The sequence below is a fragment of the Chiloscyllium punctatum genome, chromosome 4 (assembly GCF_047496795.1).
Source record: "Chiloscyllium punctatum isolate Juve2018m chromosome 4, sChiPun1.3, whole genome shotgun sequence".
Lineage (NCBI taxonomy): Eukaryota > Metazoa > Chordata > Chondrichthyes > Orectolobiformes > Hemiscylliidae > Chiloscyllium > Chiloscyllium punctatum.
Window position 1 is genome coordinate 82,362,759 of NC_092742.1, and position 14,427 is coordinate 82,377,185.

The window sequence follows — 14,427 nt, forward strand, 5'->3', positions numbered from 1 at the left end:
TTGGATGCTGCCTGACCTGCTGCGCTTTTCCAGCCACACATTGTCAGCTCTGATCTCCAGCATCTGCAGTCCCCAATTTCTCCTCACCGGTCAGTAGTTCACTTGCCTTTTCTTACCACTTTTCTTAAATAGTGACACCGTGTTAGCCAACCTTCAGTTTTCTGGCGCCTCAACTATTGATGATACAAATATATCAGCATGGGAGCCAGCGATCATTTCCCTAGCTTCCCAAAGAATTTGAGGGTACACCTGAGCAGGTCTTGGGGATTTATCCAACTTTGTGTTTTAAGACATCCAGCAGCTCCTCCTCTGTTAGATGGACATTTTTTCAAGATTAGATTAGATTACTTTACTTACAGTGTGGAAACAGGCCCTTCGGCCCACCAAGCCCACACTGACCCACCGAAGCGCAACCAACCCAGACCCATTCCCTTACATTTCACCCCTTCACCTAACACTAAATCTAGCATGGCCAATTCACCTAACCTGCACATTTTTGGACTGTGGGAGGCAATGGAGCACCCAGAGGAAACCCACGCAGACACGGGGAGAATGTGCAAACTCCACACAGTCAGTCGCCTGAGGCGGGAATTGAACCTGGGTCTCTGGTACTGTGAGGCAACAGTGCTATCCACTGTGCCACCGTGCCGCCCATCTATCTTCTATTTCCTTCTCCACAGTAGACATTGATGCAAAATACTCATTTAGTATCTCCCCCATCTCCTACGGTTCTACACACAGGCAGCCTTGCTGATCTTCAATGTGCCCTATTCTCTTCCTATTTACCCCTTTGTCCTTAGTGTATTTGTAGAATCCCTTTGCATTCTTCTTAACCCTATTTGTCCAAGGTCTCTCATGTCTACTTTTTGCCCTCCTGATTTCCCTCTTAAGTACTGCATACTTCTACTGCCTTTATATTCTTCTAGGAATTCACTAGATCTCTGTTGTCTATCCCTTTTTATTCTTAACCAAAACCTCAGTTTCTATAGTCATCTAGCATTCCCTGCACCTACCAGCTTTGCCTTTCACCATAACAGATTATTTTCAGTAGAATCTCTGACCCAACATGGGACCTAAAGTTCAGGAACATAATAAGAGGCAAGACACAGGAACAGACATAACATGCAGATGCAAGCTTTTAAATTATGACATTTATTGGGAAGGAAACCAAGAAATAAAGACTAGATACTGGTTGTGTCAACTTTCTGCAGTGATTGCTGCTCAATTTGGACATTTGTCACTAGAATTTTCTGCTTTTGAATTCCCCAACCCCTGATATTCCATTAATTTGTTTAATTGATAAAAAGTGTTGGGCTTTTGCCAATCACACAATGTTAGCTCCAAAATCTTAAATACTAATAGTAAATTCAACTCACCTGAAACGATGCAAAAATAATGACAATCTTGCTGAAAGCTTCACATTTAAAAGAAAATGTTTTATCCAGTTAAAATATTGTTCAAATTTGTTAAAATGTAACTGACAGCTGAAAGTGATAAGAGATTTGGAGCAAGATAAGTGACAAGTTACAAGTTACAAGCTTCGGCATAGCAAAACAAGATTTTACACATTTAAATTCAGGGAAAATTAGAATGATCTACAAATTTGGAGAAAACTGTTACGCAAGTTAATGATAAATTAACATGGATTAAGGTAAATCTGGGAAGAATGGAATTTTTCACTAATTAAGTGAAGTCAATACTAAATATTTTTACAACTTGCTCTGATGTTCGAGATGTTTTCGTAGAAATGCCTGCATCCTTGGCCACAGATCTATCTGTGCCAGTGCATGTGGCTTCATTTTCCCTCCCCATACCACAGGCTGTCCCACCAACCGATGAAAAGAAGCATAGCAAAATGGAAAATATGAGGGCTCCAGGAGATGGCCAGCTTCAGGATAAGTAATAAGTTCATAATTCTCTTTGCCATTTTCTTTCAGTTTTTTAATAGCCTGCTGAGCATAGAGTGGAGTTCTCCAATTCTTGTCATCTTCTCCAACCACAAACAAAAAATGGCCCTCAGCCTTTTCTATTGGGATAATACAATCCTTGTTTTCTTCCTCCATTGGGTTATTTGCCACCTCAGAGACATCGATCAACTTAGATTCTGAAAATTTGGCTCTTTCTAAATTAATACCAAGACCAGGAAGAGTGATGTCTTTGTAATGCAGTTTCCCCAACGTGTTTGCATTGCATCCACCGATACTAACTGCTGCTACCACATGTGGCAAAAATGTGGTCATCGAGAGAACTAGATCTCCTCCTTTTGAAATTCCTATTGCTCCAACTCCAGGACCCTTAACCTGAGAAATCATGGCAAACAATTAACAAATTAGGTGTCAGTGGGGGAGCACTTTGGGGCCGGCGACCATAATTCTATTAGATTTAAAATAGTGATGGAAGAGGATAGACCAGATCTAAAAGTTGAAGTTCTAAATTGGAGGAAAGCCAATTTTGACAGTATTAGGCAAGAACTTTCAAAAGCTGATTGGGGGCAGATGTTCGCAAGTAAAGAGGGCGGCTGGAAAATTGGAAACCTTCAGAAATGAGGTAACGAGAGTCCAGAGAAGGTACATTCCTGTTAGGGTGAAATGACAGGCTGGAAGGTATAGGGAATGCTGGATGACTGAAGAAATTGAGGGTTTAGTTAAGAAAAAGAAGGAAGTATATGTCAGCTATAGAAAGGATAGATCGAGTGAATCCTTAGAAGCAGTCAAAGTATAGTTAAGAGGGAAATCAGGAGGGCAAAAATGGGACATAAGATAGCTTTGGCAAATAGAATTGAGGAGAATCCAAAGGGTTTTTACAAATACATTAAGGACAAAAGGGTAACTAGGGAGAGAATAGGGCCCCTCAAAGATCAGCAAGGCGGCCTTTGTGTGTTGAGCCGTAGGAGATGGGGAGATACTAAGCGAGTACTTTGCGTCAGTATTTACTGTGGAAAAGGACATGGAAGATATAGAATGTAGGGAAAAATGCCCATATTACAGAGGTGGTGGTGCTGGATGTCTTGAAATGCATAAAGGTGGATAAATCCCCAGGACCTGATCGGGTGTACCCTAGAACTCTGTGGGAAGCTAGGGAAGTGATTGCTGGGCCTCTTCCTGAGATGTCTGTATCATCGATAGTCACAGTTGAAGTGCCAGAAGACTGGAGATTGGCTAACGTGGTGCCTCTGTTTAAGAAAGGTGGTAAGGACAAGCCAGGGAACTATAGACCAGTGAGCACAAGGGTCGGTGCTGGGTCCACTACTTTTCATCACTTATATAAATGACTTGGATGTGAGCATAAGAGGCATACTTAATAAGTTTGGAGATGACACCAAAATTGGAAGTGTAGTGGACAGCAAAGAAGGTTACCTAGATTACAATGGGATCTTGATCAAATGGGCCAATGGGCTAAGAAGTGGCGGATGGAGTTTAATTCAGATAAATGTAAGGTGCTGCATTTTGGGAAAGAAATCTTAGCAGGACTTATACACTTAATGATAAGATCCTAGGGAGTGTTGGCGAACAAAGAGACCTTGGGTGCAGGTTCATAACTCCTTGAAAGTGGAGTCGCAGGTAGATAGGATAGTGAAGGCGGCATTTGGTATGCTTTCCTTTATTGATCAGAGTATTGAGTACAGGAGTTGGGGCTGTACAGGACATTAGTTAGATCACTGTTGGAATACTGCATGCAATTCTGGTCTCCTTTTCTAACAAAGATGTTGTGAAACTTGAAGGGGTTCAGAAAAGATTTACAAGGATGTTGCCAGGGTAGGAGGATTTGAGCTACTGGGAGGGGCTGAACAGGCTGGGGCTGTTTTCCCTGGAGCGTCAAAGGCTGAGGGGTGACCTTATAGAGGTTTACAAAATTATGAGGGGCATGGATAGAATAAATAAACAAAGTCTTTTCCCTGGGGTGGGGGAGTCCAGAACTAGAGGGCATAGGTCTAGGGTGAGAGGGGAAAGATATAAAAGAGACCTAAGGGCGAGCTTTTTCACACATAGGGTGGTTCGTGTATGAAATGAGCTGCCAGATGAAGTGGTGGAGGCTAGTATAATTGCAACATTTAAAAGGCATCTGGATGGGTATATGAATAGGAAGGGTTTGGAGGGATGTGAGCAAGGTGCTGGCAGGTGGGACTAGATTGGGTTGGGATATCTGGTCGGCATGGACGGGTTGGACCGAAGGGTCTGTTTCCGTGCTGTACATCTCTCTGACTCTAATTCCACACCTGTACTGTATATACTTTTACTAGAATTAGAGTCAGAGAGATGTACAGCATGGAAACAGACCCTTTGGTCCAACTTGTCCACGCCAACCAGATATCCTAAATTAATCTAGTCCCATTTATCAGCACTTGGCCCATATCTCTCTAAACTCTTCCTATTCAGATGCCTTTTAAATGATGCAATTGTACCAGCCTCCATCACTTCCTCTGGCAGCTCATTCCATATACACACCACCATCTGTATGAAAAAGCTGCCCCTTAGGATCCTTTTAAATCTTTCCCTTCTCACTATGCCCTTTAGTTCTGAGCTCCCCCATCCCAGGGCAAAGACCTTGTCTATTTACTCTATCCATGCCCCTCATGACTTTATAGATTAAACAAAACCAGAAAAAGAATTGCACATGCTGAAGATCTGAAACGAAAGCAGAAATTGGAGAAATTCAGCAACTGTGGAGAGAAAAGAGAGTTAACGTTGACTCCGATGACTCTGAAGGAGGAAGCATTTCAATCTGCATCAGAATAAAATATACAACAAATGACAAAAGCAGCAAATTAGTTTACATGATATTTACATCTCATGTACAAGCCAATTATTCACAGATTAATGCCAAATGAGAGTCATAAAAACGTACAGCATGAAAACAAACCCTTCAGTCCTCCCCATCCATGCCAACCAAATATCCTAAATTAATCTAGCCCCATTTGCCAGCTTTTGACCCACATTCATCTAAATGCTTCCTATTCGTATATCCATCCAGATGCCTTTTATATGTTTTAATTGTACCAGACTCCACCACTTCCTCGCGCAACTCATTCCATACACGCACCATTCTCTGTGTGAAAAAGATGCCTCTCTGGTTCCTTTTACATCTTTCCCCTCTCACCTTAAATTAATGCCCTCTAGGTTTGGACTCCCCTACCCTTGGAAAAAGACCTTAGCTATTCACAGTCTGCAAGCCCCTCATGGTTTTACAAACCTTTATAAAGTCACCCCTCAGCCTTCAGCAGTAGAGGGAAAATAACCCCAGCCTATTCAGTATCTCCCAAAGCTCAGGCCCTCCAATCCTGGCACCACTTTCTAATTCTTTTCTGAACTCTCTCAATATGTTTGAGTCTTCTTCCATTCTTCATCATACCCTGCTCTTCTGTTTCACCCTTATTCATCCAGACCTATTTGCCAGCATTTGGCCCATATCCCTCTAAGCCCTTCCTATTCATGGACCCATCTAGATACATTTTAAATGTCATAATTGAACCAGACTCCACCACTTCTTCTGGCAGTTCTCTTTGCACCACCCTCTGTGTGAGAAGGTTACCCCTCAAGACCCTTTTTAAAATCTTTCCCTTCTCCCCTCTAGTTTTGGACTCCCCTACCCTGGGAAAAGGACCTTCACTATTCATCCTATCCATGCATCTCATGATTTTATAAACCTTTATAAGGTCACCCCAGAGCCTCCAACAGTATAGGGAAAATAGCCCCAGCCTATTCTGTCTTTGCCAAAGCTCAAACCCTCCAATCCCAGCAACAACCTTGTAATTATTTTCTGAACTCTTTCAATATTCGAGTCTACTTCCATTCTTCTTCATACCCTGCTCTTCTGTTCAACCTCATACATTTTTCTAGCTTCTTTTTAAATGCTAGTCACCCCAACAAGTCCTGTGGTAGTGATTTCAACATTTGATTAGATTTTTTGAGATTAGATTACATTACAGTGTGGAAACAGGCCCTTCGGCCCAACAAAACCACACCGACCCGCCGAAGCGCAACCCACCCATACCCTACGTTTACCCCCTTACCTAACACTATGGGCAATTTAGCATGGCCAATTCACCTGATCTGCACATCTTTGGACTGTGGGAGGAAACCGGAGCACCCAGAGGAAACCCACGCAGACACGGGGAGAACGTGCAAACTCCACACAGTCAGTCGCCTGAGGCAGGAATTGAACCCGGGTCTCTGGCACTGTGAGGCCATTCTAGCCACTCTTAAGATGAAGTATGTTTCCCCTAGTTCTGGTCTCCCTCACAGGTGGAAATATTCTCTACATTCACCCTATTAAGCTTTTCCATTATATTAAAGACCTCTGTCAGGTCACCTATCAGTCTCTTTCTCAAAAACAGTTTTCCAGCCAGTTCAGATTATCGTGACAGAAGTTATGCTCATCCTAGTAAACCTTGTGGCACCCTCTCCAATGCCTCAGGATTTTACAGAATGTACAGGATCTTGAAATACAGGTTTCCAGACTATATCGTGAACATTCCTTCTAAAAGAGGCATTAGTTTCTATAACTTGCTGAGACTCTAAATGGTTAATTGCAGTCACTACAGCCTCCCCAGCTTTGTTTGATACTTTCAGGAATTTTAAGGGAAATCCTAGAATTTGGTTTAAGGAGTTACCTTGTATGTTTGCCCCTGGAAAATTTGACTGCAATGGCGGTGGAGGGGGTGTGGGGGTTGAATTGGATGCCTCATGTCTGCATCATAAAAAAGGGAGTGTTGGTCTTTACGTTCACAAACTTTGTAAAACCATTTTCTAAATAGATTTAAAGCATGTTACCTTTGGATGCCTTCTCAAGAAGTTCACAGCTTCTTCGAAATATTCCAGATCAAGATTCAAATAATCTTTTGGAAGGTCATCAAATCCAAAATATGCTAAACCCAATGTAACAAATCCATGGTTTGCTAAGAGACTAGCTCGATGCTCAATCATCCCACCACCTGACCCGTACAGATCAATAATCCCTGGAAATGGTCCGACACCTGTAAAATTCAATCATGCAAAACAATTCCATATCAAATGTGCAAAAGATGAGTATTCCTATAAAACTCATTATTCAAGGCCACTTCTACTGTTTCAAATGTATTTTTTGAAAAGTGTTCCATTTTTAGGTTTATCTGGCATTCAGCCTGGTCTCCCCTCCTATTTTCCACATTGAATCATGGTTGGTCCCCTGGTTTGTTGGTAATGGTTGTGACAGTAATATTTCAGGCCATGAGGTGACAGATTGTGGCAGAATACCTTTGGCCCACAGCCATGGAGGCCAGTTTTGAGTTGCTTGAAGTAAAATATTAACAGTATTAAAATTCCATCCTTAAATGAAAATGGTGCCTCAATTGCAAGCATAAAGTCCAGAATCTTTAATCTTGGATCACCACAATATCCCCATCAAATAAACAGCTACACACCAAGTTTAAATTATCAGAGCTAATAGGCATAAAGCCCCAAGTGGCAGCCCAATTGCAAATTTTACTATCAAGCTCCCAGACAGACTAGTAAAAAAACACTTTAAAACCCAAATAACCTTCCAATAAATTCTAACCATCCAGCACGGAACAGAAAGCTCATGACAATTAATGAAATCTGAACAGGCACTTAACTGTCGTGAGGTGAACATTAGCGGGAGCCACATCTCCTGAATATGGACTTGCAAGTAATACTAAACCTCAACCTATTGTCAAGATAGAGAAAATACAAAGAACAAAGCAACAACTTTCCGGTTTGGAACTGCACATCAGCATTTGCTAAAGCAAGGTAGCCACATCATCTTGGTGCAGAAAGCTGGATTTGCTTTCTGAATGAGATGCCTGAAACATAAAACTAGACAATGCTGCCCACCCAAGTAATCCCTTGCAGACAAAATTACTAGAACCAACTCAAAATGAACAATATTTCAAACTCAATTTTAGCATCAAATTACTGGACTCAACATATAAACCAGGCTCATTCCATCTCCCTCTATTCTTATCTGACTTGTTCCAAAGACTTCAGCACTGAATAACATTCTTCAATGACATGACTGCCTCATCAGCCCCCTCTGCTCTCAACTTCTGCCAATATGCTCCTCCAGGAACTCTCCATACACATTCTTTTTATCCAAATAGTCAATCAATGGCCTCTTGAATGCCTCCATTGAATCTGCCTCCACCACGTTTCCAGAAAATGCATTCCAGATCCTAACTACTCACTAAGTGAAAAAATATTTATTTTGCGGATCACTTTAAACCTTTTAAAGCAGGAACAGTTTCTCCCTTTCTATTCTATCCAACTTGTTCGTGATTTTGAAAATCTCTATCAAAACTCCAAGGAGAAGGGTCACAACTTCTTAAATTTATCCTCATCACTAACCTCACCCCAGAGCCATTCTTGCAAACCACTTATGCACTCTGCAATGCATTCACATCCACCCTATAATGTGGCACCCAGAACTATACATGATACTCACGTTGAGATCTAACAAGTGTCACTGTGCCCGTATTGATAAAGCTGAAGATACTGTATTCTTGCGTAATGCCCTCTCTTCCTCTTTCACCCTCAGGGTGAAAAAGCTTTTCTTAACGTCAATCTAACAGTCTTCCCCTTACCTTAAATCTGGTCATTGATCCCTCCATCATAGGAAGAAGCTTTTCCCTATCTACCCTATCTATCAATTGACCCTCAACTTTATACAGGTAAAAACAATGACTGCAGATGCTGGAAACCAGATTCTGGATTAATGGTGCTGGAAGAGCACAGCAGTTCAGGCAGCATCCAAAGAGCTTTGAAATTGACGTTTCGGGCAAAAGCCCTTCATCAGGAATCAGATGAAGGGCTTTTGCCTGAAACGTCGATTTCGAAGCTCCTTAGATGCTGCCCAAACTGTTGTGCTCTTCCAGCACCACTAATCCAGAACCTCAATTTTATACATCTAAATCATGTTCCCTCTAAATCTCTGCTGCTTTAAGGAAAACAACCCCAGTCTGCCCAATCTCTCTTCTTACCTGAAACTCTCCAGCCCACACAACATGCTGGTAAACCTCCTCTGCATCCTCTCCAATGCTATCACATCACTCCTATAATGTGTTCCAGAACTGCAACTATGAAGTTGATCATTCGAATGATATTGCATTACAAACAAAAACTTATTCAAAATTAGTATGCATACATATAAAATTGTATATTTTTATATATTTTCAGTCAACAAAATCCCAAGGTTTGAGTATACACATAACTTGTTGCAATTTTCACATATTACTGAACCTGCTGTGGCTGACAGTTCAAAACATCTTATGGATGTACAGTTTGCACAGATAGAAGTGTACTCAATTAATTATCTTTAGTATGATCCTGAGACCACACAATAAATAAAAACCATCCTCACTGAGGGCCAGTACTGCACATGGCTATGCTATGAACAGAAAGTGTGATACAGCATAGAGACAGACACTTTGGTCCAACTCGTCCATGCTGATCAGATAACCTAAATTAATCTAGTTCCATTTGCCTGCGTTTGGCCCATATCCTTCTAAACCCTTCTAAACCCTTCATGTTCATGAACCCATCCAGATGCATTTTAAATGTTAGAATTCTACCAACCTCCATGACTTTCTCTGGCGGCTCATTCCTTATATGCACCACCCTCTGCATGAAAATGTTGCCCCTTAGGTCTCTTTTATATCTTTTCCCTCTCACCCTAAACCTATGCCCTCCAGTTTTGGACTCTCCTATCCTGGGGAAACATCTTGGCTATTCACCCTATCCACGCCTCCCATGATTTTATACATCTCTAAGGTCACCCCTCATCCTCCAATGCTCCAGGGAAAACAGCTCCAGCCTATTCAGCCTTTCCCAAGAGCTCAAAACCTCCAATCGTAGCAACATCCTTGTAAATCTTTTCTGAACCCTTTCAAGTTTCACAACATCATTCCTATAGCAGGGAAACCTGAATTGAATGCAGTATTCCAAAAGTGGTATAACCAATGTCCTGTACAGCCACAACATGACCTCCCAACTCCTGTACTCAATGCACTGATCAATACAGGCAAGCGTACTAAATGCCACATTTACTACCCTATCTAACTGTAAATCCAGTCTCAATCAACTATGTATCAGCACCCAATGGCTCTTTGTTATCAAAATTAAACTCCATCTGCTACTCCTCGGCCCATTGGCTCATCTGATCAAGGTCCTGTTGTACTCCAAGGTAACCATCTTCACTGTCCACTACACCTCCAATTTTGGTGTCATCTGCAAAGTTACTGACCATACCTACTATATTCACATCCAAATCATTTATATAAATGTCATAAAGCAGTGGACCCAGCACCAATCTTGCAGCATACCACTGGTTACAGGCCTCCAGTGTGAAAAGCAACCCTCCACCACCACCCTCTGTTTCCTACCTTCAAGCCAATTTTGTATCTAAATGGCTAGCTCTCCTTATATTCCAAGTGATCAAACTTGCTAACCAGTTTACCATGTGGAACTTTGTTGTATGCCTTGCTGAACTCCATATAGTCAACATCCACCACTCTGCCTTCATCAATCTTCTTCGTCACTTCTTGAAAAAATGAATCAAGTTAATGAGATGCCATTTCCCATGCACAAAGTCTCATTGACTATCCCTAATCAGTCCTTGCCTTTCCAAGTACACTGAAATCCTGTCCCTCTGAATCCCCTCCAAAAACTTCTTCACCACTGACGTCAGGCTCACCAGTCTATAATTCCCTGGTTTTTCCTTGCCACCTTCCTGAAGTAATGGCACCCACATTAACCTCCAGTCTTCCTGCACCTCACCCATAGCTTTCGATGATACAAATATCTCAGCAAGGTGCCCAGCAATCTTTTCCCTCACTTCCCACAACATTGTGGGGTACATCTGATCCGGTCTAGGAGTTTATCCACCTTTATGCATTTTAAAGAAAACAAATATGCAACAGACAGATTAATGAGAAAGGAAAAGGAAACTATTGGCAGAAGGGTTGAGAACCAGAGGATCTAGATTTTAGGTAATTTCAACAAATAAGCCAAAGGTGGTATATCAAGAAAATAATCTTTACATTGTAAGTCATAATAATTTGTCTGAGTGAATGGTGAAGGCAGTTTCAAACATAGGTTTTAAAAAGGATATGCTTAAGCAATTGAAGAAGAAAAAATGTAGGGTAGTAGCTAAAAAGAGCTCAAGGCATTGAAAAGAACAAGCAGAAAATGCTAAACATGCTTCACGTTGGGAAATAAAAAGAGTTACCTTGTCAAATTAATTATGATATTTCATCAGAATGGAGTAGGTAATGAAAAATAACCAGGAGATTAGAATTTCCTCAGTTGAGGACTGATTCCAAGCTGACTAGCCACGGCCAGTGTACTGTGAGGAGGAAGGACCTTGGTGTTGTCGACCTGACTCTGTTTTTGGCTGTGTCAGCCGATTAAAAAAATAGAATAGGTAATGAGATGCCATGAGTGGAGTTGCTTTCGCAGGGGCATGGCCTTGATTGTTTGTGTAAGGTATTATAGGGTCAAAATTGTGCAGAATAAGGGAACAGGTGTTGTTTCTGCAAAAGCTTACATTATAAAATTAGGCAAATACTAAACAGTGAGATGCGAAAACAGATAGAATTATCTATGACTAATAGGGCAGAGCAACTGTGTAGCAGGGTGTACAAGGCATAGGAAAACATAAGAAGCAAAAACAGGTAGAATTATCTATGACTAGTCTCAGGAGGGATGTGGCCAACGGATGGAACTTAGTTTGGCAGGATGATCACACGAAGACAGCAAACTATGCCAGGATAGTCACATATAAGGAATGAGATAAATAAGAGTAAGGGGTGACAGGCTTAGAGTAATGGGAGAAGTAAACTGGGGCGGAGAGAAACTAGACAAAGATGGAGCGAAGCTAGAGCTTGTGATAGGCTACGTGCTACAGTAAAAGTAACCAATGGAGTGAAAGGGGAGGACCGAGAGATGCAGCTGAACAGCATAAATCAGAATGTAACCCTCAGATCGGTGTGCTTATTCATTAGGCACCCGTTCTTGCAAGGACGTATCAATAAGATTCGCTCCTTCAGAATTTGACTCGGACTGAAATTTATTCTTATGTGAGTTTTGTTTCTCACAGTTTGTTATCTATATCAATAATTTGGATGAGAATGTACAAGGGATGCTTGTTTGCTGATGACACTAAAATAGCTGGAATTGTAGATAGTGAGGAAGGTTATCAGAAATTGCAGCAGGACCTTGATCAGCTGGGGAAGTGGGCCGAGAAATGGCAAATGGAGTTTAACACAGATAAGTGTGAGATTTTGCATTTTGGAAATTCAAATCAAGGTAGGAGTTTCATGATGAATTGTAGGGCCTTAAGGAATGTAGTCGAACAGAGGGTCCTTGGAGTTCAGGTGCTCAGTTCTCTGAAAGTGGAGTCACACATAGACAGGGCAGTGAAGGCAGCTTTTGGCACTCTCTATCAGTCAGGTCACTGAATATAGAATTTGGGAAATTATGTTGTAATTATACAAGATGTTGGTGAGGCCGCACTTGGAGTATTGTGTTCAGTTTTGGTCACCTTGTTATAGGAAAGCTGTTATTAAACGAGAAAGAGTGCAAAAGAAATTTACAAGGATATTGCCTGGATTCAACGATCTGAGTTTTTTTAAAGGTTAGATTCCCTACAGTGTGGAAACAAGCCATTTGGACAAGTCATCCACAACAACCCTTCGAAAGAGTAACCCATCCAGACCCATTTCCCTCTGACTAATGCATCTAATTTTATGGGCAATTTAGCACAGCCAATTCACCTGTCCTGCACATCTTTGGACTGTGGGAGGAAACCGGAGCACCTGGTGGAAACCCACATAGACACGGGGAGAATGTACACATTCCACACAGGTCTCTGGTGCTGTGAGGCAGCAGGGCTAACCACTGAGCCACCGTGCCAAGTTCTAGGAAGAGGTTGAACAAGCTAGGATGCTTTTCTTTCAAGCTGAAGGGACTGGGGGAGGACCTTATAGAGGTATAAAAGATCATGAGAGGCATGGATACGGTAAATGCATTCAGACTTTTTCCCAGAGTCAAGGTCTAGAGGGCATGAGGTACGAGGGGAAAGAATAAAAAAGACCCTGAGAAGCAACTTTTGTTTTTACAAAGAGTAGTACACATATGGAATGAACTGCCAGCATAAGTGTTTGAGACGGGTATATTAACAACATTTAAAAGACATTTGGACAAATACATGGATAGGAAAGGATTAGAAAGACGTGGACTCATTGCAGGGAAATTGGGTTAACATGAGCAGACATTTTAGTCAGCATGTTGGACCAGTTTGGGCCAAAAGGCCTGTCTCCATGCTGTAGGACTCTAAATGACCAACATCACTGTCCTATGAACACAGGTCCAAGCACTAAATCAACGTGATTCTCCTTACTGCTAAGTCCAGAGTCCCACACAATTTAATAAATCCTCATCCACCGAGGGCAGTGTATCAAGCTGAACAATCAATACCAAACATGAATCTAAAACACGGTTCTGCGTAAAACAGTAATTTCGAGTCAGCTCACTTTCTGTGAAGAAACAAACAAGATTACACAACAAAGAAAAACCACATCGATCCGGGTAAAAAAACCTTCGACAGATCTGTACAGATACAAAGGACATTATCCTCAAACCTGGGAGGAGGGGGCTACACAGGATCTACTGCCTCACCGGGTGGGATGAAGAGTGTCCCTCGGATCCTGCCTTCTCTGACTGGGATCCTGAGCAGCCCTTCCTTCATGAACCAGCGCTGATTGATGGCGGTGGCCAGAGGCTGCGCTGGGAGCTGCCCGAGGCTCCAGTGTCCCTCAAAGATCTCGATGTGGACGGACAGGGGAGAAGTGGCGACGTCCCTCTTGACCAGGCGAGTGAACGGAGTGACGGGGCTGAGTGACCAGAAGAGGCCCATGGGCTGGACGCCGGTGTAGTGTACCCCCAGGGAGGGGGAGTGAGCCAGGTCGAGCTGCCCGCGGGGGTCCGCCGTGTAGAAAGCGGCCGAATGGAAAAGCTGCTCCTTCTCATCGCGGAGCCAAGCCTTGAGGGTGACCTGTTGGAGCGGGGAGAGGCCGCTCACTCTCACCTCGAGCGGCTCATCGAACAGGCACCGGGGGCTGGGCTGGAGCTGGATGGAGACGGACATACCGGCCCGGGGATACAGGGGGAGAGGGATCCCGACCCGGGGATACAGGGGGAGGGGGAGAGGGATCCCGACCCGGGGATACAGGGGGAGGGGGAGAGGGATCCCGACCCGGGGATACAGAGGAAACGGGAGCCCGGCCCGGGGAATACAGGGACAGGGACAGGGACACAGCCTGGCGGAGGTAGCTGGAAACCTGCCCGGGAATAAGGGGGGCGGTGCTCTGATCTGCTTCATTGTCCAAGCCGCAGGCCATTCAGCCCATCGGAACTGCGTTGATTTCTTTTGATGTTA

The 14,427-nt window shown here is 42.9% G+C and overlaps 1 protein-coding gene across 1 annotated transcript; it reads right to left on the reverse strand.

The window, feature by feature from the left end:
• Positions 1 to 1,132: 1,132 nt before the first annotated feature.
• LOC140476480 (acyl-coenzyme A thioesterase 1-like) lies at positions 1,133 to 14,244 on the reverse strand. The gene is made up of 3 exons (XM_072569170.1): positions 13,668 to 14,244; positions 6,771 to 6,973; positions 1,133 to 2,300 (listed from the first exon to the last, which is right to left on the reverse strand). The coding sequence occupies exons 1-3, from the start codon at positions 14,134 to 14,136 to the stop codon at positions 1,710 to 1,712; spliced, it is 1,263 nt and encodes a 420-aa protein (XP_072425271.1). The 5' UTR covers positions 14,137 to 14,244; the 3' UTR covers positions 1,133 to 1,709.
• Positions 14,245 to 14,427: the final 183 nt, after the last annotated feature.